Here is a 26,839-nt window from a genome sequence, read left to right as displayed (position 1 = left end):
GAATGTGTCTATCTGGCTTATGGCCACAACCCACAGCTTTCCAAGTAGCATGGCCGTCTGTATTTGGGCTAAGAGTGGCAGTTATGTCCTGATTGGTGGTTCTTGAGCTGAGGAATCATTAGGGGTTGCCATGTAGCCTACACTTGGCTGGCCATGCCATGCACTAAAGTCAGGGGTAACATATACCCTAAAGATGCCATTCCTAAGTTACTTGAGGTACTGTAGCGACTAGTAGAGGCCTTGCATCAGGGTTCCTTACACAAGCTGAATCTAGACAGAACATCTAGTGGGTATGTTATGGTGTGTTACAGGCATTCACAATATTGATTGATTTCTTCCCACAGCTGTTGGACAGTGATGTTACACATTGACATGAGAATCTTCCATCCATCTTCTGTCTTCTATAGACATGAGCAACCTTCATGATTTCATCCTTTGTATCAGAAATCAATTACTGGTATGCCCCGTGAAGTGCAAAAGTTTTCAAAAGGATTTGATGAGTTAGGAAAAGTGTTCATAAGCCCACATGGGTAAAAGGAATGTCCAACAACAGAAGGTTTCCTGCTTTGCTTGTATATTGGAATGCGGTGATTTGCAATGTTCCAGTAAGGGGGTGGCCAGAGAAGGCCTACATCTTCAGCCCTTACAGTAACTCAGTTTCCAGCGGAAGAACACTACCTGCTCACCTAGACAACAATTTCATTACCCAAAGTTTTGGGTGGTGTTTCATCATCATTCTTGTTGGTTTTCCCCATCTGTGTAAGAGAAGGAAATATGAAGACATGTTAGCTGAAAGGTGCCGCTGGGGAATTCCTGTCCAAGGAGAGTCAGGAAAATGGCACAGGGTAATGTCTCAGATTTCTCCTGTGCTTGGGGACATGTGAGGTAGAAAGGCCATTTCTTTGGATGAGTCTTTTAACTCTGCTCAGCAACCTCATTTGGGAGCCTCTGGATACTTCTTAGCCAGAAAGAAATAGATAGCAAGGAATAAGGGTGTCCGAAATTGGGTTTGATTGTTAGATTTCAAGCATCACCCAGGATGCAGTATTTGTTTCTACTTTAGCCTGAGCTGTTTCTGTTTCCCAACAATTCCATTCCCATCTCCTCAAAGAGTCAAATGACTGCTGGGGATTAGTCAGTACTAGTGTCTCACATAATCTAGTGCTTAGGATGCTGTGAGCAACGTTCCCATTGGCTGGAGGAGACTTGGGCTTTCAATTAAATACTGATGGATGGGACACAGTGGGTGGGTAGAACACATGAGAAAGGAGAGATTAAAAGGCCACACAGGATTTACCTTCTCAGACACCTGCACTGAGGAATAAATGGTAGTCACGGGCTCTTTCTTACAGGACAGCATCTGGAAAAGAGATTCTTTCTCCTCAGCGAGAATGCAGAAGGCAAACCCTAAGGGACACCGTTCCTGATTCCATTCTCTCCCTTACCCATTCCTGTACAACTTTACTGTGTAGCCTGCTTTTCAGGTATCAGCTCTTGTTCCATCCGTCTCTGGATTAAGTTAAGGTAACGATAAAAACAAATGGGTGACAGTTGGACATAGCTTTGTAGCACAAGGCCTCTAGGATTAAGAGGAAGGTTCTATGTAGTTTAGACAGCGTCTTGCTCAGTCGGGGGTTTTCTGTGGGTTATGTGAATCTCTGGCAGCATTCCCACTAGTTCTAGTGCAGTGTCAGATTTCGGTCCTTGCAGACTCCAAGGAAGCAGGCTTGTATAGACACAGAAGATGATTTCTGATGGATGGGAGCCAGAGGAAAGCTGATGAAAGGCAGACTGTGTGGGACAGAGTGGTTAAGAGTCTGAGAAAACAAGCTGCTAGACCAGCTAGTGTAGTTCAGGGCTGTCCATCTTTTGTCTGTGTCCTTGGAACAACCTTCACAATGAGTTTGCCCTGTTGGTGACCCTATATCATTTCTCATTTCCCAGTAAGGACTCTTTCATTGTTCTTTTTAGACACAAACCATTTCTAACCCACAGCTAGGCCTTCATGTGAAGCTCAGGTCCTTATACCATGGACACTGTCATAAGGAGACAGTATACTGTGTTTTGTTTTCACGGGGATCAATTCCTTAGCATGGTATTTCTTTGTTGGCTTATCCAAATTCTTGGCTATAGCTTCTTTCTACAAAATAGCCAATAGAGGGCAATTGTGGCCCAAGGTTTGTATTCTAGTTGTCTGAGTGGTAGGATGTATTTATGAATAGCATCAGCTTACCTTGGACTGAGGGATTTCATCATAGATTCTGGGTTCTGTGGGATGAGCATTTCTTGAAACTATAGCATATACTGTTTTCTTTGAGACATCATCTGCTACAAATAAACATAGAACCATAGTCTGTGAAAGGTAGATGGGTTTTTGGAGACTGCCTAGTCATATTTTATCTTTCTGTGATAAAGAAATAAAATCTACAGGTTAAATGGCCCCTACCCTATGGAAAAGGATGTTTGGATCCTCAGATGCTCTTTCCATCCCAAGGATTACACATGTGATAGGGCATACATTATTCAAATCTCACCTGAAGCACATTGGGAATTCTTTTGTATTCCTGAGGATCTGTTTAGCCTAAAGAGAATCTTCCTAGGCCCTGTATGAAACTCAAAGATAGCTCTAGTATTAATGACCTTGCATGCATGGTTCATAGACTTTCCATGTCAGGGTCTTGGTTGTTTAATTTGAATGATTCTAATTATACTTGGTGCTTTTTAAATTTTTTTAAAATTTTATTTATTTATTTATTTATTTATTTATTTATTTATTTATTTATTTATTTTTGGTTTTCTCGAGACAGGGTTTCTCTGTATAGCTCTAGCTGTCCTGGAGCTCACTCTGTAGACCAGGCTGGCCTTGAACTTAGAAATCCTCCTGCCTCTGCCTCCCAGAGTGCTGGGATTACAGGTGTGCGCCACCACTGCCCGGCTTACTTGGTGCTTTATTATTCTGGTGCAAACCTTACTATAACCATAAACAGTCAATGAGGCAGTTAAGTATTTATTAAGCTCCTACTATGTGCCAGGTTCCATAAGAGGTCCCAGAAAAATAAAGAAAGGATATATGGATCTTTGCTTTAAATTTTTTTTTTTTTGAGCTAGATGAGGTAGTAACCTTAACCCATTCTTTTTCTTTAGTATTAGCACAATGTTTTAGGATCAAGGTGAAAAGTCATAGCCAGAATGTTGTGCCTTCTTATTACAGGACACAAAAACATCTACAAATAATGGATCTAATAAGATTGTCATAGATTTTGGCATTTCAGAGCTAGTCTTGTTTAAGTCTCTGCCCCAGACTTGGTGAGAGACCCAACGTGCTCTCAATTTTATTTGTGGTTGCAAAGACTAGTATCTCTCCATCTCTGAGTCTCTGTCTCTCTCTCTAGCTCATTCTGTCTCTGTTTCTCCATCTTACTCATTTGCTCATGAGAGGAAGACAGATGTTTCCTTGAGTGAACTTGGGAGATCACACCCGATGGACTATGATATTTTCTGTTTGCGAGTCCACTTGAGTTATGATGCACGTCACAAATCCTTTCCCATAGAATGTCACCCTCAATACCATACTCAGGCCTGCCATTCACACACAGGAGCTAACATTTACCTAGTACTGTGTACCAGGAAGGCTACTACTGCATGTGTGTAATCTACTTAATCTTACTTAATATTCAATAAGCCTTAGTATTATGGATATCTTATTGCTGAGAAAAATGGAATCTTACAGTACTAAAATAACTGGCCAAAGAACAGTCAAGATGGAACTTCATCTCTACATGTATTGTGTCACAACAATGAGAAAAGTTATGAAAACACCATGGGTATAGTTTTGTAGGATATAAGGAGAGTGGAAAGAGAACAGGCCCCCTATAGTTTGTAAGAATGAAGGGCTGTCTCAATCTCAAAGTGTAGTGCAGTTGACAGCAGCAGCTTGTCTAGGGTGAATCTGCAAATATAGTGAGGTCATCCTTTTTCCTCTCTTCTGTCATTCCTATTCCTCAGCCATCCAATCCTTGCTGCTGCTCTCCAGAGCAGCTGAGAGCAGAGTGAGCGGCCAATGGTGGCTTTGCCTATGATTTCCTGGCTCCTGGCAATACTTTTTGATTCAAGAGAACCACAGGTTACCTAGTTTTATCTTGGATGGTTACTCTCTTCCTTTCCCTTATGACCAATCCACAGTAAGTTTGAGATTGTAAAATTTACTTTCAACGTTGGTTTGGCTACACCACCTGGATAGGTTTGACTCTTGAGCGAAACTGGGTTTAACCTCCAAGTATCTGGAGAGGCTTTGCTCTTATACTTTTGGTTGTAAGCCTAGCCATTGTAAGGCTGAGCCACCATCTCTCCAGCCTGAGAGTCTCTATTCTCAGTAACACTTTTCTTACAACCATATCGCCACTGAGACAGTGCAGTGTGATCAGGTCCTGCCTTTGACACAAGAGTTCTGTTGCTTCCCCAAGTGGTGCATTGTAGGTAAAAACTTCACCTCTCATAAGACCTACATGATGAGTCTCATGTCCATTATTCCCTTTGACTTAGTCGTGGGATGTATTCTGAAGAGGTGGTAGAAATTTGAACCCCAAATTATCAAAAGAAAAATGCCTCCTAGTTTTACTTTGTGGTAAAACTTGACCCCTATATCTATTCCCAGATCAAGAGCATTAATTACCTCATGGCATATTGAGATATAAAACTGGGTCTTAAAACTCGGTCTCTTTTGTCATCATTTAGGTAGGGATATCTGCCTTTATGGTCTTATCACAGTACCTCAAGCAATAGGGATGTTGTATGTGCCTTACTAGTTTATCTCAAACTAGCCCATCTCCTCTAAACTCAACCATTTACTACTCTAGAGGTGGTGGGACCTGGGAATGGAGCCTAAAAATGAGGCAGACCGAAGTCTTATGCAATAGCCAACTTCATTCAGAGCATCAGACAATTTATACTCTGACGATTAAGTAGAGTCTCTTGAGTAAAGTGTACAGTGACAAGGACAAGTCACATGTGACAAAACATGATTTTTTTCCCCATAGAAACATATATACAAGTAACAATATCCAGTTGTAAGGAATAAGCGACATAAACTCAGTCCCATTTGATACACCTTGGAAGAACACCAAAGCACATTCCAAGGATAATTCCATGTTTTGAAGAAACTGAGGTCACAAGACAATTGTCTTCTTTTCTTGGAATTTTCTCACATCTCCTCACACAACTCCATTCTCAGACCGTGTTACAGCACTCAACCTTAGATGACATCTTTAATCACCCTTCCTTTGCTGCACTGAAGTCCTGGCTCCCTAGCCAGCCCATCTAGCAACTCTGCTCCTTCCTCAGCTTTAAATATTCTTTTAAGTATTTATTTATTCATTATATGTAAGTACACTGTAGCTGTCTTTAGACACACCAGAAGAGGGCATCAGATCTCATTATGGATGGTTGTGAGTCACCATGTAGTTGCTGGGATTTGAACTCTTAGCCACTGAGCCATCTTTCCAGCCCTCAGCTTTACATTTTAATGCACCAGCTTCTTCCTCCCTACATGTAGAGCTCTGCCCAACCACAGCCTTTCCTTACCCAGGTCTGCTTTCTTACTCACACAGTCTTAAGAACTTCATATGGGAAACTCAGAGATCAGCAAAAAGCCATCCGTTCCTCCTTTAGAGAACATACTTCTTCTTCACAGAGTGGCTAGGAGGGAGACCTTTATACCATTTGGATACATGTGTACATTGAGCTTCTCTAGATATTATTCAAAATTATTAAAAACTAGAGCAGAGATTCTAGACTTTATGAGATTCCTCACTTTATGAGACACAGTTCTCCAGGTTCTTAATAACCAGTATTGATAGATAGACAGACAGAAAGATAATAGATAGACAGATACATAGATAGATAGGTAGATAGATAGATAGATAGATAGATAGATACATACATACATACATACATACATACATACATATGTAAGTACATACTTAGATTAGATAAACAGAGTGAGCTAGCCTGTGAAGGATGATTCCTTTGGTAGAGCACATGGGGCTGAATTTTCCAGCTAATACCTCTCCTGGTATTAGCTCACCAACATAATTTCCATTCATTCTGGCCCTTGTTTATTTAGTCTCCTGGTATAATTGATATTCTTCAGATTCAAAGCTATTAAACTCCATAAGGTATTTTCTCAGGAGTATCAAACATTATGGACCAAAGACAAATGTCATGGAAGATAAGACCAAATAATTTCCCTTAATTGTTAGAAAAATACTCTTATTTTTCATGGGATATTCTCTGTATGAGACTGCCTGCTGCATCTCTTTATCTTGTAGCATTTTTTTATTAATTATTTTTGTATGTATTCTAGACTGGTAAATACTTTTACCCTGGCCCCTTTGGCTTGCCACCATAGTTCCCAAAATGATACTCTCCACTCTACCCAAGATAAATAAATAACCTCACTTCTTAGAAGAAATCAGTTACATTTTCACATTTTACCTTCAAAGGCAATCCTATCTCGCCTTCTCTTGTACAAATGGAACAGAAGCGCCAACACCGGAATGAGAATAAGCAGAGAGAGCAAGGCCAGTCCCCCTTGCAGCACAGCATGGCGAGGATGGAAGCTTGGAGTGTCTGGAAATAGAAACTGTAGTGAGTATTGGCTATCAGGAGACAGGCCCACGATTCTGTGCGGGTTTGTCCACACTCAGGGCCACTGTCAAAATGGGACGCCCTTCAGAGATTGCTAAAGCTCTTCAATTTTCTATCTGAATCAAAGAGTCAAACAGGGGCTCCTCAAAAATACCTGGGAATGCTTAACTCTTCATAGCTGAAGGCTTTGGTCTTTCCCCCAGGAGGCTGCCTTGGTGAAGATACACCCAGGGCTAGTTTCCCCACAAAGGAGGCGTGCACATGTGAAGATTAGCCAGAGATTAAGCCTTGGAGCTTCTCAGAGTAATTTCTGTGGCTTTCCAGAAGGGAGGGAAGGAGCTGGTTACCTGTACACGGTTGCTGGACAGTGACAGAGTCAGAATTGTTGCTGACAGGGTTCTGGGCTGTGCATGTGTAAGTCAGTTCTTGGTCCATGGGGGAGTAGAAGATTTGAAGGACATTGCTTTTCTCTCCAGAGGGACTCCAACTGTATGTCACATTCTTTTCTTCTTTCCCCACAGTGCATGTCAGTGTGACATTACAGGTATTGTTCAAAGATGGTATCAAACTCTGTCTAATTTTTGGTTTTTCAAGCCGACCTATGAGGGGAAAAAACATGAGCCTACAGTGAGCTGAAAGCAGCATAAAGATCTTGTGAGAATCAGTTGTTAGCTTTTCAGAAATTTGTATAATAGCTGTTAAGCACAACATTAAATAAGTCATGAAAACAAATAACTTGTATTAAAATTATTTTTGATATTTTATTATGGTCCATGTGCTGGTAGTGAGTTATATATATTACATCTGTGCTTTGTATTGGTGTGTGAGTGTATACTTTCAACCCTACGGATCTTAAAATTAGCCATAGCACAAGGTTTTTGTTAAAAGTGGTTTTCCTATATTTATTTATTCTTCCATCACTCACATTAAGTAATCAAGGGCTTTTTTCTTTCCTGAGATTATAATATAATTACATCATTTCTCCCTTTCCTCCCTCCAAATTCTTCCACACATGCTTCCTTTTTCAAACTTAGGGCCTTTTTTTTTAAATATCAATTGTTGTTACACACACACACACATATATATATATATATATATATATATATATATATATATATATATATATATATATATACACATATTTATACACATATCAATTTTTCCCTTTTCCCTTTTATTGAAAATAGATTCTTTTCTCATAAAATATATCCTGAGACAAAAAGGGAGCGGACCTGGAGGGGAGGGGAGAGGAGGGGCTGAAAGGAGAGAGGGAAACCTCATCATGGCGGAAGTTCTTACATTGCATACATTCAAAATGTTGTAAGTTTGGGTTTGCTTTATTCTTTTGGTCATTGATGTTCTACACTTGCGAAAGCAACGAAGGGAAGGTTTCTAAAACAGATGAAACTGAAAAGTGTATCATGTTCATAGCCATTGCACTGTGAATATAAAGCAAAATCTTATACTGATCCAGTATCTGTAAAAAATAACTTTTTCTCAGTAAGGAAGTTGTTTCATTTAGGCTTGAAAATGAATGCCAATAATCCATGCATTTGGGAGAGTGATGCAGAAAGATTATGAATCTAAGGCCAGCCTGGGATACCTACTAAAACCATTCAAAAACCAAAAGAGACTTATCTATAAATTATAAGCATTAAAGGTATAGTGATTTGAATTAAAATGGCTCCTACAGGCTCATACATTTGAATATTTAGTCACCAGGAAGTAGAACAGTTGGAAACAATTCGGATTAGGAGGTGTGGCTGTGTCTGAGGAAGTGCATCGCTTGGGGTGGGCTCTGAGGTTTCACAAAGCCCTAACTAGGCCCAGAATCTCTCTCTGCTTCTTGGGCAGCAGAGCAGGATGCAGCTCTCAGCGATTGCTCCAGCCAGACACATGCTGCCATGTTCCCTGCCATGAACGCAATGAACAAGAACTCTGTAAGCAAATCCCAAATCAATGCTTTCTTTTTACAAGAGTTGGCTTGGTAGTGGTGTCTCTTCACAGCCATAGAATACCAACTAAGATAGACAGGATTCCACTCTATAATTACTTGACTACATATGGAATTAATTAAAATCCAAAAATGGAGGGCACACCAGTGAGAGCCTTTGGTTAATTTGGAGTAGGAAGATCTACTTCTAATCCTGATCTTCAGGTAGAAAGACACACCTTTCAGGCCATTTGTTTGGTTGGAGGCCTATATATGGACATGGAAGAAGGAAGCTTTTGCTTTATATCTCCTTTCTCTCTCCTTGCTGGCAAGTCCATTCCTTCACTAGCAGTAGAGCCTACTTCTTTGGGATACCAGTGTCTACTGAAGACCAGCTGGCACAGTCAGTCTTGTGGATTGAGGAACTTTTAGATTCATACCCAGCCATCATTTGTTTAACTGGACAACAATCTGCAAGCCATTCTAATAAATCTTCTTGATACACAGAGAGATTCATTTTATAAACTTTGTTATTCTAGACTCTGGAGTCCTGAGAACCCTGACTAATACAGATTTTGGTACCAGAAGTGGTTTTGAGCAACCAAAGTATAAGAATCAATCTTTTAAGTATCTTGAATTTTCTAATTAGCCAACACCTACAAATACTTAAGCCTCTTCAGTTATTGAAGCCTCTTCTGGGAGCTCAGAGTGTACTAAATGCCCATGGTATTAACTATGAATGTAAGAAGACAAATACATTTGATTACTCTAATTTACCAATTGTGAGTGGCAATGGATTTGTTGACTCTGTATATAAAACTTTTGACAGTTTGTGGAAAAATGAGGAAACTGATGGTACTGGTTGGTTTCTCTTAGCATCTCTGAATAAATTGACAAAGGAAAAGAAATGAGCTCTGTGATAAAATTAACCAATGTCCAGCATCTCAGAATACTGTGAAAGACAACAATGAACTTAGTCATGAAGTTGACCAGTTCTAGATGCATATGAACAGTCTAAAGGTTGGTAATGTGCCCTGCAAGTGAATCTTCTCTCCAGCATCCAAAGAGCTCAAGTTGTGTAAAATCAAACCAAAGGTCTCATAATAAGGTAGGCTGAAGGTCCGCAAAAATTCAGGTTGCAGCCTTGAAGAGTGTACTCCATCTTGTTCATTATTTGTAGACTTAATAGGATCATCTTCACATAGCTTAAGAAGTTTCCACTGCAGTAGGTTTCTATATCACTCCTCAAATGCCCTTCAGTTCTAGCTGATTCTCCCCAAATTCTTTCAGCCACATCTCCTCTCCTCTGCCACATCCCATTCCAGTCTCCTCAACTCCCAGTCCAAGCTGTGGCGCCTTGCTCTCCATCCCACTTTTTACTTTACAAGGATGACTTCTTCACCCCTCACAGGTCTCCCTTCTCTTTTTATTTGAAGGCTAAAGACTTCCAAGAGGAACAACTTGGTGCCCAGCTGTTGAGCCTTGATATTTTGAGGGACAGCGAATGTTCCATTTATTCCTGACACAGACCTGTTACTAAGTGTCTGTTGAAATTCCCCACTAGAGGACATAGAAGCAAAGCATATTGGCCACTGATTGCTCTAATGAGCCTTGGCCCAATTGGAGAAGTCCCTAGTAACTGCCTAAGTCAGTAGTATGAAATCCTCTAGGCATATATTTTCTGTTTGACAAAAGCCCATCATCCCGACAACCAGGTTGAATGACCCATAAAATGGAAGTGCTACAGTAGCATTAATGGGGACTTGATTCTCTCCCATTGCTAGATTGTTACTGTCTATGTTAGGCAACTGGAAATCCCAACTAACAGAAAGAAAATGGATAGATTCCTAAAGGCAGCCCACAAGAGTAGCTGGGCATACACCTCAGAATTAGCTGTTATGATAGCACACATCAGTAGAGAAAGGGTAGATGGTCCTGTATCTGGTCCTTCTGGAGTTTACAAGAGCCTTGTGGCTTGCCCAGGTCACTGAGGTGGTTGACTAGGGGTGGCCTCCCCACCAGTGTTGACATTGTAGGGACTTGCAGTCACTTCTCCTCTTCCTCATCTGATGCATTCAGTGAGAGATTCTCCAAGGCTGTCCTCAGTGGCTCTATCAGCTCCACCTGGACCATTGCTGGTGCAAGGCTTGAAGGATCTATCAGGAACTGAAGTGGGCTTATCTGTTCTTACTTAAAAAACACAAACAAACCCTTGCCCCATGGTTAGCAGAGGGACTAGACTCTTTCAGGTATTATCTATAGTGCCTCTCCAATAGACAAAGGTCAAAGGAATTATTTTTGGCAGCCCCCTCTCTTGGTGTTTATATGCTGGAGAGAGACCTCATTTGTCAAAATTTTAAAAATTTATAGTAAATGATTATCTATTAATTTACCTTGGGATTGAGTACCCCATGACTTCCTCTCTGAATGTTTTTTGAGAGAGGAGTGGACCTGCTCAATGATAGCTTGGCTTTGAGGGTTATGAGGAATTCCAAGATACCTAGGTCCTTACAACTAATATGCTGGCCCACTATTGGTTTTTAGGTTTTAAGGAACACCTATGACCAGCATAGCCTTTCTCATAGTGGCAATCACAATCTTGGGGCTTTCTTTGGGTTGTGCTACAGCAAAACATAAGAAGAGAAGTTATCTATGCAGATATGAACATATTTTAAGCACCCAAAATTGGGGATATGAGTGACATCCATTTGCCATAATGAGTGGTCCCAAAGGAAGAAACAGGCCATACACTAAATGAGCAGGTATACACTAAATGCTTGCACGAGGCTGGGTATGATTGGGGAAAGTCTGTTTAGCAAGTGGGTAGAATCATGGAAGCATGAGTGGAGGAGTCAAGTTTGTTCGACAGGGGATGACAACAAAAGGTAGACTCCAGCTGGTCCACTTCTTGGTCAAAATGGCCAGCAAGTCACCTAACTGAACTGAACTGTTGAAGTACTATTTAAATATTTTTGGAGGAGCGCTATTAGAGCTATATATGATGTAACCACAACCGTTCTTAGAGGAAGCCAGAGACAGCCTGTGGGACAAGCCTCTCAGAAATAAAGCAACTATTGGACACATTTATCATATGCAAGATGGAAAAATTTATTTTAAGGGAAATGATTATCCAACTTCCCATGACAGCTAGGAAGGGATATCTGAGCTATAGGGAGAGAGGTAAATGTCATGACAGCACATCCTGAGTGAAGGGCAGCACAGTTAGGTCACCCGGTAGTGATTCAGAAGTGTTAGGGTCTGGAGGGCTGTAGAAATATGCTATCCACAAAAGGAGTAACAGTGGGGGCTGAAGAGTAAGCCAAGTGAATCCAATATAGTATTTTGTCAGGGAGCTGGAGGAGAACTCTAGTAGGGAGGTTCCTCGTGGAGAAGACAAGGTCTCATACTTCTAAAGATGTGTCAAGTCAGTGAAGGAGAGCATCAGCACAATACAGGATTCCTTGGGACTCTCTGCCAACAGCACTAGCTTTACCTCAGAACAAGTCCAGGGCCTTGCTGCACTGTTCTGCTCCTTGGGGCTGAACCTAGTCTGGCTCAATTAAGACCAATAGTAATGGTCCATTGTTGCGGGAAGTATTAAAAAAGTAGACTCAGCTCATTCCCAGCTTGTACCTCTGTCCTGAAGGCCTAGCTGGCCAATCACTGGCAGGCAATGCTGATCTGTTTTTATCTTGCAGAGATTCTGACTCTGAACTCAACACTCTCTCCAAACAGCTCGCTAGTATTCCACTGGCAATTCGCTACCACACCAACCCCATGCTTCAAATCCCCCATGGCCTTTGTGGAGTACTCCAGGCAAATCCATTCTAGGCCACCGTACCTTTCTTGAACCCAGATGAGCTGCTGCATGAAGAAAACACAACAGAAGCTTAGTTCAGAAGCAATGGTAACTCAATCTCTGGGCATAACAACTAAAACCTAATCTTGTATTCCTTATTAAAATCTTATCCCTTCAGTGGCAGATCTGCAAGGATCCACCATGATACTAGGAAATTCTAGCAGCTACATCTTACCCCTCTGCTGTCTGGGTTCCAAAGAGGACTAACTCCCTCCTGCTTCCTCTCTCCTTCTAACCCAGAAGTCCTGCCTACTCTCCCAATGATTGGCTCCTTATCCATTAGGAAATTTGTTCACAAGAACAGCACCAGACCCATCCACAACAGTCTATAATATTTTAGGAATTTGCTTCCCCTTTACTGGTAGGGCTGGGGTTTGCTCTTCTGGAAGTTTTAAAGGCTGTTATTCCTAGTGGCTTTTGATCTGCAATCCTTGGCCCAATGGAAAACCCTTTTTGCATTTAGTGAAAACTGAAGGGCATCTTTTCTTTCTTTCCCTGTACTTTATTCGAGCATTGCCTGGCAAAATGTCTCTGGCCTCCACAGCTCCAGCAAACAGCTTTCTTCTCTTATCTCCCTCTTTTACTTTTAGGAGCAGATCTAAGGTGGCTACTAGGCTTTCTGAATTTCTATAACTAGTGCCTATGTCTCGGGTCATTTTGATCCAGTCCTCTACTTCTGTACTTCAGACAGGGGGAAGTAGCCGTATGGCCCTTGGCAGTAACCTTCCCAGACAAACTCCTTAGCTAAAGCCTCCATGGACATGATTTATGTGAAGGCCAACAGCCTTGTGGACCCGATATGTAAGATCTGCAAAATGTTCATTGGGCTTTTGCCTCAGGCTGCTGAGTGGTGCTGTAGCACCTTCAGTAACTTTCCTGACTGCAAGAATGGCACATAGGCCAACATGGTCAAAATAGTTTGGTGGTCTCTGCATTTGAGCAGTGGGAAAGCTGTAATTACCCTCTCCCTGCAAAGCTTCAGGTGGGATGGCCAATTGTCTTCCTAAGTTACCCTGAGAATCTCAGCCTCATCATAAAATCCCACCTGTTATAGAAACTGACCCCCCAATAATATAGATCTCATAATAGTCTTCCAGTCCTGTAGGGTATTCAGAGCTGTGGCCATGGATTCAAACATCTGCTCCTCAAAGCAGGAGTGTAGCCCATTTTTAGCGACTGCCTTCCTATATTTTTGCAGCACCTCCATAAAGTAAAGTTTCCAGGTTCTCTGTAGGGGATCATTTCCTACAGAAAGATGGAAGATTACTAGGGACCCTGGTAGAGGTGAAACTGCTGAGGGATTTATCTTAGCTCCGTGAAGAGGAGGCATTGGAGAGGGGTCCTGAATGCTCATTTGCCGTCTTTCTCTCCCCCAGGGATTGGAGGCAGGTGGTGGAACTGGCCAAGCCATTGTTTCATGTGTATTAGTCTTTGATGTATTCCTATTAGTTCATGTGTTCCTATTAGGTGGTGATCTACCCCCCTTCCCCCCTCCCACTTACATTTTCAACATTTATCAGATGAGGGTAAAACAGAGCTGTGCCTTTATCTACAGGGATGACAAGATCTGCTGGCTCAGCAGTCTTCTTGTCTACGGAGGAAGTTGTGTCCTCTGAGCTTTTCTTCAGTGGTGTTGGGAGTCATTCCTGGAGCTTGTCAACAAAGCAGACAGAGGCTGAAGATCTAGCGCAGAGCCATGAAGGCAGCTCAAGATGGAAGCGACTATTGGGAAGAAGTACGGAGGCAGCTCTTCTTTCAACTCCTTCATCCACGCCAGCGTCACTACCTGTTCCCAGGTATGCTCAGCCCAAACATTGCCAGCTACATCAAGGACAGAAATCCAGGATTTTCTCATAAAAAGGTATTGTGTTTCTTTTTAGAACATCTCAGTTGCCTACTCTCCAAGATCCTTTTAAAACCCTTCAATTGACTATGCTTTTTCTGAGAATCAGTATTGCCCATTTTGCTTGGAGAGATGTACTCACCCACTCTTTGTCACACAGGACATTTGGGGGTGGGTCCTTGCTCAGGTACCGGATATAGAAACAGGACCAACGATGGGGGCTGAGAGGCAACAGAGTCACATGATGAATCCCAGGAATCAGACTCCAGAGACCAGAATCAGGATATAGATCTGAGTTTATCGCCCAGTGAATAAGCTTATATACGGTGTTTGAGCCAATCCCAAGCCTTTGCATTCTTGGCCAATAGTATCTTGCCACACTGTCACCATGCCCCAATTAAATCCCTGCCTGATGAGGTAACTCTGAAGAGGTGGTTGGGGAGGGAAGAGCATGGTCACCTGTTAGGGCTTCCATGAAGATGGGGGAGACAGTCACCAGCCTGGCCTCAGTTCCTTTTTGCTGTCTCACTGGTGTTCCGGGTGCCATCTTAGATCTAATGCTGTGTACGGCAGATCAGGACTCTTTGAGGAGCCGCGGGAGCCTATGCCACCTCACTCTCCATCCCAGTTTTTCCTTTCCTTTCCTTGACCTCTACATCCCCCACATTACAGATCCATGAGAATGGGAGATCTCTCATCTTCTGACATCTTCTATTTCTTCAAAGCCTTGAAGTTTTTGTCATACAAGTCCTTCACTTGCTTGGTTAGAGTTCTGCCAAAACATTTTATATAAAATGGAGGTTATTGTGAAAAGTGTCTGGTTTTCTTTTGAGTCCGTTTGTCATTTGTATCTAGGAGGAGTACTACTTTTGGTGAGTTCATTTTGTTTCCAGCTACTTTGCTGAAAGTGTTTATTAGTTGTAGGAGTTTCTTGGTGGAGTTTTTAGGGTAACTTAAGAATACTATCATATCATCTGCAAATAAAGATACTTGACTTCTTCCTTTCCAATTCAGATACTCTCGATCTCCTTCAGTTGTCTTATTGCTTTAGCTAAGACTTCAAACACTATATTGAGTAGGTATGGAGAGAGTGGACAAGCTTGTCTTATTTCTAATTTTAGTTGAAACGCTTTGGGTTTCTCTGCATTCAATTTAATGTTGGCTATAGGTCTGCTGTAAGCTGACTTGATTATGTTTAGGTATGTCCCTTGAATCTCTACCTTATATCTCTAATCTCTCCAAGACTTTTATCATGAAGGGCTGTTAGATTTTGTCAAACCTTTCTAGCATCTAATGAGATGATCATGTGTGAGTTTTTTCTTTCAATTTCTTTATATAGTGAATTTCATTGCCTGATTTTTGTATGTTGAACCATCCTTGCACCTCTGGAATGAAGCCTACTTGATCATTCCAGAGGTATGGGGGTTTCAAACTCCAGAGACAAGGTCAAAGAAGGAGAAGCCCTGCTGGTAAAGGGAGTCTGCCTCTTTGCACTGAGCTCAGGGTTTTCTAGTAATGTCAGATTTCAACCTTAGCAGAGCAACAAGAGTATACATTCTTCTCTGCATCTCATGGAAACTTTCTGTAAACTGTCCACATACTAAGACACAAATCAAGTCTCAGTAGATAAAGAACATTAAAATAACTCCCTGCATCCTATCAATACACCATGGATAAACTCATGAAAACTGAAGAACTCTCAAATGAATGGAAAATATGTAGATGCAGAAATTTAAAAATAAATTAAAGAATTCCTAAAATTCAATGAATATGAATATATACCCAAATATATATGGGACACAATGAAAATTACTCTAAGAGGCAAGTTAATAGTACTAAGTCCTAGACTAAAAAAAAAGTGTTGAGAGATTCCCATACTAGCAACTTAACAGTACACCTGAAAGCACTAGAACATAAAGAATTAATCACACACAAAAGGAGTAGATGCCAATAGATGATCAAACTCAGGAAGAAATCAATAAAATAGAAACAAAAAGAATAATACAAAAAATCAATGAAACAAAGAGTTGGTTCTTTGAAAAAAATCAACAAGATAGACAAGCACTTGCCCAAACTAACTAAAAGACAACGAAAGAATATCCGAAGTAACAAAATCAGAAAGTAAATGGGGAACATAAGGACTTATACCAAGTAAATCCAGAGAATCAAAAGAACATACTTTAAAAACCTATACTTCACTAAACTGGAAAATTTAAGGGTAATTTTCTTGATGGATACTAATTACCAAAGTTAAATCAAGATCAGATATGAAATTTAAACAGATTTATAACTTGGCAATGAAATAGAAGCAGTCATTAAAAGTCTCCCAACCAAAAACCCCAGTTCTAGAAATCTACCAGATTTTCAAAGAGTTAAGATCAATAATCCTCAAATTATCCTACAAAATAGAAACAGAAGAATCATTGCCAAATTTATTTTATGAGACCACAGTCACACTGATATCAAATCATGCAAAGGTTTATCAAGGAAAGAGAATTACAAACCAATTTTCCTCATGAACATAGACACAAAAATACTCAATAAAAATACTCACAAACTGAATCCAAGAACACATCAAAAAATCATCCATCATTCATGCTAATGAGGCATCTCAGTACCACAACCTTCAGCCAATGATTTTTGCCCACCTGGATAACCCTACCCCCATCCCCCAAACTATATAACCCTTTATTCACCCCAATAAAGTTGATCTCCCCAAAGCTGATACTGGAATGATATCATTTCCATTTGTATTCATGGAGACATCTGAAATCCTGATCTTTGACTCTGCTTCCTTTGTCCTTATGGGCCAGTGGCCAATGGCCCTAGGTATAAGGGAGATCCGTATATTCTTTTGTGTTTGGGTAAAATGCTCTATTAATATCTATCAGGTCCATTTGGTTTATAATTTCTGTTAATGCTAGCAGTTTTCCATTGGTTTTTGTCTGGATGACAGTGGGGATTGGAAATCTCCCAGTATCAATATTTGAGGGTCAGTATGTGATTTAAGCTGTAGTAGTGTTTCTTTTACAAACCTGGATGCTCTTGTGTCTCAGGCATAGATATTAACAATTGCAATATCCTCTTGGTAGATTTTTCCTTTGATGAATATATAATGTCCTTCCCTATCTTTTTTTGATTAGTTTTGGTTTGAAGTCTGTTTTGTTAGATATTAAAATGGTTACACCAGTTTGTTTCTTAGGTCCATTTTCTTGGAATACCTTTGTTGAACTCTTTACTCTGTGGTAATGACTATCTTTGATGTTGAGGTGTGTTTCTTAAATGCCACAGAAGAATGGACCCTATTTTCACATCCATTCTGTTAGTCTGTATCTTTTTATTGGGGGACTGACACCATTGATATTGAGATAGGACAATGACCAATGATTGTTGATTCCTGTTATTTTGTTGTTGTTGTTGTTGTTGTTATTGTTGTTGTTGTTGGTGGTGGTGGTGGTTGTGTGTGTGTGTGTGTTTCTTTTGATTTTGCTGCTCTGAGATTGTTTATTCCTTGTGTTTTTACTGGTGTATTTAACCTCTTTTGTGTTGGAATTTTTTCCCCTATCGTCTTCTATAGGGCTGAATTTTTAGACAGATATGTTTAAATTTGGCTTTATTATATTTGGAATATCTTATTTTCTCCATTTATTATGTTGGATATTTTGGTGGGTATAGTAATCAGGGATAACCTCTGTGGTCTCTTAGAGCCTATAGCACATCTGTCCATGCTCTTTTTGCTTTTAGAGTCTCCACTGAGAAGTCAGGTATCATTCTATTAGACCTACATTTATATGTTACTTCATCTTGCAGTTTTTAACATTTTCTTTGCTTTGTGTGTTTTTGATTTGGTTATTATGTGCCAAGGGGAGTTGATTTTCTTGTCCAATTTATTTGTTATTATATATGCTTCTTATACCTTATAGGTATCTTCTTCTTTAGGTGAAAAAAATCTTTCTTCTATGATTTTGTTGGAAACATTTCCTGGGCCTTTTCTTTTCTTTCCTGTATTCCTATTGTTCTTAGGCTTTGCTTTGTCTTAGTATCCCAAATTTTCTGTATTTTTTTGGGACCTCTTTTTGGTTTAACATTTTCTTTGACTGATATATTCATTTTCTCTATTGTATCTTCAATGCCTAATGTTATCTCTTCCATCTCTCATATTTTGTTGGTGAAGTTTGCCTCTGTAGTTTCTATTCAAATTCTTAAAATTTTCATTTCCAGAATTCCCTCAGTTTTAGTTTTCTTTATTGATTCTATTTCCATTTTCAAGTCTTATACAGTTTTATTCATTTCTTTCCATTATTTGGATTTCATGGATTTATTAATCTTCTCTTTGAGGACCTCTGTCTTCTCCTCCAACCTTCCTTCCCTCAATTTATTCCAGTAAACTAGCTTCCAATACGAGTGTTCCCTGTACACACCACCTGAGCAGGCCAGGGAAACATGTAAGCTAATGCAAGACTTCCTCTCCTCCAAATTTAAAGTTCCAGTTTCATCCCTAGCTCTGCAACAGAACACCTTCTGCAGCCTTCCTTGTAATGTCTCCACTTCTTCCCACATTGTGGATCCATGGATCTTCCCTTCCTACCTACCTTCTCCCTACTTGTTGGTTTATTCCAGCCCTCAACTTCAGCAGGAACTCCCTGCTAACCCAGACCATTCCTGACAGAAAGGCAGATAGGAGTCTGTATATCTTCCTGTTTCCTTCTGTTCCTCTAGATCCAACTCCCCAGTCTTACTCCCAGTATCTAGAGCAGACCCTCTGGGGTTACCTCTCTTAACTGTCTCCCTGATTCCAAGGGGATGAAATAAACTGACCTTGGTTAAACATTCTTCTTTTCAGCCGGGTGGTGGTGGTGCACACCTATAAACCCAGCACTCTGGGAGGCAGAGGCAGGCAGATTTCTGAGCTTGAGACTAGCCTGGTCTACAGAGTGAGTTCCAGGACAGCCAGGGCTATACAGAGAAACCCTGTCTAGAAAAAAACAAATCCAAAACACCAAACAAAACAAAACAAACAAACCCCCCAAAACCCACCACCACCACTACCAACAACAAAAAAACATTCTTCTTCTCTCCCCTGTGAACACCTTCATACACCTAGCCTTTCTCAGGTGCTAAATGTTAGCTCCCAATACCCAGAAACATCTTTTATCTGGAACCTCCAGTACCTATAACTATCAGATCCAAAGAAAATGTCCTACTAGACAACATAGAGCCACCATACTCTCTAAAAATCCAGAGAGGAAACAGAAACCAAGAAACAAACCACCCACCCAACAAAGACAAATCCAAACATCAACTAAATTTATAATCATCCCAGTCCCAGATGCCTAGATGCCAGCATAAAAATACAGTGAACAACAGCATCGGCAGTATGTCTCCACCGTAGCCCAGCTATCCTACCACAGTGGATGTTCCAATGTAGCTGAAACAGAAGAAAAAGATCATTATTTACCTATTGTGTGTGTGAGAGAGAGAGAGAGAGAGAGAGAGAGAGAGAGAGAGAGAGAGAGAGAGAGAGTATGTGTGTGTGTGTGTGTTGGGGTGGGTATTAGTACAGCCATAGTGGTGAAAACTACAATATCATTTCATTTTCTCAGTAGGGACAGGGATGTCATCAGCACACAACTGTTAGGTAGAAAAAGCTAGAGTTAGGGCTAACAGATCTCCACCCTCCCAAACTGAGACAAGAAAATTTTGGGATGGTGCCTTACTTAACTACCTTGCGTGCAGTATCCAGTGCTACATATGTGAATAGGAATATAAGTGATTCCATTCATGAATAAGTGCTAGCGCATTCTGAGAAAGATCTATAGATTGCACTAACATCAATTTTCTGTGTTTGACCTTGAACACTGAGCTGCATTTCTGAAAGTTATTAACACAAGAATGGAAGTTCCTCAGATACTTCATCCTGTGTCTTGGGAATTTTTTCTTCTAGTCTAGGTATTTTTTTTTATTTTATTTATTTTATTTTTTGGTGGTGGGGAGGAGGTTGGTTTGAGAGAGGGTTTCTTTCTTTATTTTTCTTTTCTTTTTTATTTTAGTTTTTCGAGACAGGGTTTCTTTGTCTAGCCCTGGCTGTCCTGGAACTCACTCTGTAGACCAGGCTGGCCTCAAACTCAGAAATCCACCTGCCTCTGCCTCCCAAGTGCTGGGCTTAAAGGCATACACCACCACTGCCCAGTTAGACTGGGTTTCTTTGTGTAGTCTTGGTTGTCCTGGAACTTGCGCTGAAGACCAGGCTAGCCTTGAACTCACATAGATCCTTCTGCTTTTGTCTCCCAAAGATGTGTGTCAGGATCTGCTTATTTTATCTCTTTGGAATCAGGAGAGAGAATGGAGAAAGGTCACCCCAGAAGGTCTGTATGGCACTGGGATGAGACTTAGATTTTGGATCTAGTGTAACAGAGAAGTGAAGGGCACAAAACATATCCTTTCATACTTCTTTGCATTTTCCTATGCATTCTGTAATTGTTTTTAAAACCAGAAGCTTTTTAAAGGGCTCTTTGCATATGGTATATTACTAGATTGTCATGATAATGTTTGCAAATTGATTAGTATGATTGTTGACACTTTATAGGAAAAGAAAACAAAGATCAAAGAACAAATTCTGCTGCAAAACAGAATACATCTAAAGTCTATCAAGGCCAGAACTAAAGTTAGATGTTTATAAGAATTGATGTGCCTATGTAATTATAAGGACAAAAAGACTTAGGAAATTCTGTTTTCAGAAATATGGGTGTGGGTTAGATCACAAATATTCAAAGCAAAAGAAAATCCAAGCCCTCTGCCATAACTTACGGTAGATATGAAGGTGGTAGATTTTAGTGATGGTTTCCTCAGGGTTCTTTACATTGATGTCTGCTTTGTAAGTTCCTGCATCTTCCATCCTCAGGTCTTTAATGACCAGGTCATAGTTCTTACCTATGACTTCTATTCGTCCTTTATAACTGACCTGGGTTACAGTAACTTCAGTTCTATTGACTCCCAGTTTTATAAAAGCCACAGATGACTGAGCAGTCCAGGCAATGTTATCAATTTTCTGTGATTCTTGAATATTTACGGGGAAAGTAACTGACTCCCCAAGAATCCCGGTCACCACCATCGAGTCTGCATCTCTTCCTGCTGCTTCAGACCCTGAGGATATAAATAGAAAACAGTAACCATTACACTGTTGAACTGTTTTGTGTTCCTTCTCCTTTTGATTATCACTGAGGAACTTCCTCAGACACTGCTCATCCTCTATCTTGGGATTTTTCCCCCATCATTCTAAGTATTTGGGGGGGGAGGGGAGGTGGGGGGTTGGTTTCAAACAGGGTTTCTTTGTGTAGTCCTGTCTGCCCTGGAACTTGCTCTGAAGACCAGGCTAGCCTTGAACTCACAGTTATCCTTCTGCCTTGGCCTCCCAAATACTGAGATCAAAGGTGTGTGCCACCACCACCTGTCTTACCCTAGATATGTTTAATGTGCTATGACAACCAAAATTTAGTTGAAAACCTGTTATGTTCTCTGAAACAAAATTGTTCCTGAATAAATACATGCATTTGTTCATAAATTAGTGAGATTAGCCTATTTTTGTAAGTTGTTTCAAGAAAGTCTATATAACATAGAGTGAATTCCAGTACTTAACTCACAAAATAAATGGTTAAACACCCATTGTATTCTAAATATTTTATGTAGGATGTAAAGATAAAAGTGATCATGAAATATCCCCAAACTCATCAATTTAGAGGATAATTTCACCAGGGCCTGGAAGAATTTTTGACTTTATCTTCTAAGGATAAAAGCAAAAATGTAACATATTTCTTTGAAAACCACAGGAAAACCAAAACCAAAACCAAACAAAGTAGTATCCCAATACTCCATCAGCCCACATATCCAAAAACTTATTCCAAGCTCTTCCACTCCTGGCCAGGACAGGAAAAGGGACACAGTTGATATCTTGGACATAATGAAGGTTAATGGTCTTTAATTTCTTGAATACCTTCTAGCCTCCGAAGTTTAGGCATATAATAAACATGTTTTAATATAGCAAATCCCTCACTGAGATTCTTTAATGACCAATAGTGTTTGAGTTTGTCATGATTGATATATGAAATATTCAGTAATGGATGTGACTTGAAAATTGACCAGTCAGAAACCAGCTGGGCTATTTTGAGGTGAACTAGCTATGTGTAAGCCCCAAAGGCCAAGCCCTGTGTACTACATAAATGGGTTCAGGTTAACCCTAAAGTTTGTACAGAGGGTCCATTGAGAATTCAAGTCCCTAAAATGAAAGTATTTATTAACCCAATGTTGCTGGGTCTGCCTTTGTCCTTCAGCTCAGTAACTGCTGCAGTTCTGAGCCCCCAAATGTGGAGGCCACTTGCTAAGGCCGAGAGCTTCTTGGTGTAGGAGCAGTTGTGCAATCACAAGTGGTTGAATATAGTATCAGTGTCACAGCTATGTTCCACACCCCACAGCAAAGTCATTCAGGAAATGCTGGACTATCAAAAAGCAATCAAGCTGGGTGGGTATGAGTGGGCGTGCAACACTGCATGCAGGGGAAGTGTTGCACGCAGCTCTTCACACTGCTGATATCTTTGCAAGAACCCTGACTGGCTCTTTTTCTCTCTGCTCTCCCACATTCTCTCACCTCTCTGCCCCTTGGGCTCTTCCCCCTCCACATGGTCATGGCCGGCCTCCACTCCCCCCCCCTCTCTCTCTGCCTCTCTCTACCACTAACTCCTGTCTCCTACTCTGAATAAACTCTATTCTATACTTAAAAAAAAAAAAGAACCCTGACTGCTCTGAGAAAAGGCAGAGCCTGATCTAGGTGTGAACTGGATTTCTGTGCTGCATTTAAAGGCATGAAAGTGCTCCTAGAGAGATAGCTGTGAGACTACAACATGTAGCTGAAAAACACACAAGACAGGCTCCAGACTGGGCATCTGCTTACACACCGCACAAACTCAATAAACTTACAAAACCTTTCTCGGTCTATGCTAGCTGTAACATTGGCCCCATCGGCTCCTCGAACTGTGAATGATGGAACACAACATGAGCAGAGGTGCTTTGTTAACTGGTAAAGTGAAATTAATGTGAATTATTCCTGGTGTTGGTCATGACCAGTTGGTATGTGTATTTTAAATATTACATAGCTCTTCCTTATGACCAATCAGTGATGCTGAGGCCATGTTGGACCCTACTTAGAGCCTTCTATGGGATAATTCAAATAAAGCTCAGCTAGATGCTTGTAAGTCCCCCACTTAGTGGTTCTCAATCTGCTTTTTAAAGCACTCTGGTTTTGAAAGAAAGAATCTCTCTGTCAATCAACTCCAATATTTTTTCTTTTACATGCTACAGAGACCCAAATGTCATATTATCACTGGAGGGAACTTCAGCAAAATCCAGTTTTGGAGAGAGCTTGTGGCACAAATATATCTTGAAAGGGAGTAAGACTTGCATGTTGTGCATGAGGCCCCAAGGTTTGAGCCTCAGAGGAATTAGTACCAAGTTGGAGAAGTAAGACACGTGTAAAACTTTCCTTTGCATATGAAATGAGAAATGAGAAATCAGGTCCTTGGGTTCTGAATTCAAATTTTACAAGCTTTGATGTCAATTGAGTCTAGATTTTCATTATGAGGGAGGAGTGTGTGTGTGTGTGTGTGTGTGTGTGTGTGAGAGAGAGAGAGAGAGAGAGAGAGAGAGAGAGAGAGAGAGAGAGAAGAGAGAGAACTAGAAATATAATTTAGGCTAGGATTTGGGGCAGTCTTAAATTTGAGTTTATCTTTATCTTATATGTGGAGGGATCTACTAAGTTTTACGGATTAAGGTTAAATAATGTGTTGGGGTAATTCTAATATAGCAATGCTGTATAGAAAGAAAAAAGAAGCTTTAGTAATAGAGAACACAAATATGCTGTGAAGAAACAAGAGAGAGCTTAAGGAGGCTAATGTAGTCATCAGGGTATGAACCAAGCAGGACATGACAGGAGTGAAAGGAAGGACTGAATTTACCAGATAGTGTAAGGAGGGGCAATGAGGAAATAGGCTCCTCATATCCTTCACTTGTGTTGCTATTTGATTTTAGCTTCTGCTCTGTATCAGTGGAAAATTAATCGTACAAAGCAGATATGCAATAAAAATGTCAAAGAGAAAAGACAAGGTTAGTGTTAGAACTGTTGAATCTGAGATGACATTGGTCCACCTAAGTAAGCAGTTGGAAGGAAGCATCCTTCCTTCCAAGGAGAAAGTATGGTCTAGGGGTATTGTCGGGTGGAAGAAAGTGGTGATAGAACCTGCTGGCTATTTTCCAATATTTGTTCTTGTCTTCATCACAGTGGCAGAACTCTTGATGGTTAAATGGACAGATGACCATCAGGATAGACTACACAGTCCTTCTGTCTGCTAGTAAAGTGTGATCATGCCATGAAGTTCAGGCCACTAGAATATAAGTAAAGGTAACATATATGCCTCTGATATCTTTTAGAAGAGGAAAAGTTGCTGTCTCCATCTTTTTTCTTTACCTTTTATTTTACCGTGGTAGCTGGACATCTGAGAAATGTTAGAAATTGTAATGAGAAAGCCAAATATTGAGGTTGGTGATGCAGAACGATTCAAGATTCAAGTCAGGAACTGTAAAGCATAGGTCCAGAGCTGAGCCTGTGTGCAGGTTCCACGGTAATACCAAAATAACATATAAAGCAAATATGTATACATATGTATAAGTATCAAAAGCATTATCAACAGGGAACCTACTATGCTTTCAAGAAGGGATTGTCTGTGATATAATTATTCAGAGTGTTCAAGTGAGACAAAGACGGAAAATAGCTCTTAAGTTTATGTGTTTGGGGATAGTATTGATGATCTTTGAGACTCGAAAGCATGTGAGACAATCCAATCAGAAGCCAGATTAACCTGCCTGGGGAGGTGGAAGGGATGTGGATTTGAGCCAGGAGCATCTGTGTTCATTTAATGAGCCTTTAAATTAAATTTGCTACAGTATGGACTGTGAAAGCATCTGTTCAATAGGACTGATATCAGGGCACACAGAAGGTGCTTAAAACATAGTAAACACATAGTGTAGAAAAACAAAGTGAACAATAATCATTCTTGATGGCCTTCACACCTTCAGTCATGTAGAAGGTGAGGCCAGCCTCTAAGAAGAAGCCCAGGATCAAACTTGATAGAATGAATGCCAAGGATGTGTATACATGTTAGATTCAGGTGTATTGGAACCTACCAGCATAGTCTTGAAAAAAATGATTGAAATCCAATGATCCTTAATTCCTCATTTCTAAACGTGGATAAGTAATGTGCAATGAATTAGCACTTATCAGTATCTGTATGGTACATATAAATGGTGCTTTCAATTATTTTGATGCAAAATAAAAATTGAGACACGGTCTTATTGGCTAACAAGAAATTGATGATGCAGACCAAATAGTTGCCGAAAACTTAGAATCCAAGTAAAGAAGAAGTGTCTCACAGTTACAACACCAACTGACTAGCCTTATTTCCCAACTTCCATATAGCAGACCACAAAAGAGAAGAGCAAGACCAGGCTGTGCTTGTAAAGGACAAACAAAGACTTCTAAGGCTACCACCGATGCAGGCTTGAATGATGTGTGTTCAGATTCTGTGGCAGAAACTGTAGCACAAATCAAAGGAGAACCGATTTAGCTCAGAGTCACTTGGCTCCACAGCTGTAAGCCTGGGGCAAGGTGGAACACCATGGCAAGGAGCATGTGACAGAGGCTAGCTTTTCTCCTCAAGGTACCCAGAAACCAGAGAAAGAACAGAAAAGTCTACAAACAAGGTCTGCCTTTCTTTGGCATACCTTCCAGTAATCCTCTCCTGATTAGACCCCCATCTGCTAGTTCCCATCACTTCTATCACTTCCATCACTTCCTAATATGGTCATCTGATTTTGTATGTATCAAAGGATTAACTCTTGTAATGGCTCACTTCCCAAAGCCCATTAAATCCAAAGTAAACCTTTATCAGTTGAAATTCATGGGTTGGGACAGATATGCCATATTCAAACTACAACAGGTGGTAAAGGTCTGTTTGCAGTGATCTTTTGGTAGTTGAGGAAGAGGGAATCTGGAATAGAGATCACAGGATGACATCAGTATGGATGGACCACAGAGAACAGACTCTCTGTAAGAGGCAGCCTTCCTTGTTTTTTTCATTAGGCTGGAGTACTCGAGGAGAAACAAGTCATCCCATGTATCAGATGGTGACCTGTGTTCCATTGACGATATGTTCCATGTCTATAGGTGTATTTTACAAACACACATTCCATGAATAAGTAGTTGTCAAAAGCTCCAATTGGCAACGGGCAATAGAAATCGTTAGAAAAGAGAATTTAAAAGGTTAAACAAATAGAAAAGTGTCAGGAAATCACCTGCATTTGAGAACTTGATGGGCAAGAGGTCTCTAACTGGATAGAGGAAAATTTCTTGTGGCTCTTTTTAGAGTCTATGAAGAGCATATACCGTCTACTTGGGGCTTGTGAAGCTACATGGTCTCCTGTCACAAGGGTCACCATCATCCATGCCCTGCCAGCT

At 40.5% G+C, this 26,839-nt stretch overlaps 1 protein-coding gene across 3 annotated transcripts in view; it reads right to left on the bottom strand.

Moving 5' to 3' along the window:
• Positions 1–552: 552 nt before the first annotated feature.
• The window catches only part of Cd84 (CD84 molecule), a 94,073-nt gene continuing 67,786 nt past the window's right edge, over positions 553–26,839 (bottom strand). For 2 of the 3 annotated variants that reach the window (XM_052200092.1, XM_052200091.1), the window contains 6 exons: positions 21,088–21,423; positions 6,993–7,244; positions 6,493–6,627; positions 2,234–2,328; positions 1,298–1,360; positions 553–755 (listed from right to left, as the gene is read on the bottom strand). In XM_052200092.1, coding sequence (XP_052056052.1) covers positions 687–755; positions 1,298–1,360; positions 2,234–2,328; positions 6,493–6,627; positions 6,993–7,244; positions 21,088–21,423 — 950 coding nt within the window. In that variant the 3' untranslated portion in view covers positions 553–686. The remainder of the gene's footprint in view (positions 756–1,297; positions 1,361–2,233; positions 2,329–6,492; positions 6,628–6,992; positions 7,245–21,087; positions 21,424–26,839) is intronic. The other variant, XM_052200093.1, reaches the window with a different exon arrangement.

The sequence above is a fragment of the Apodemus sylvaticus genome, chromosome 12 (genome assembly GCF_947179515.1).
Source record: "Apodemus sylvaticus chromosome 12, mApoSyl1.1, whole genome shotgun sequence".
NCBI lineage: Eukaryota > Metazoa > Chordata > Mammalia > Rodentia > Muridae > Apodemus > Apodemus sylvaticus.
Note: the sequence above shows the minus strand (reverse complement) of the source record. Positions and strands in the feature narration are given on the sequence as shown.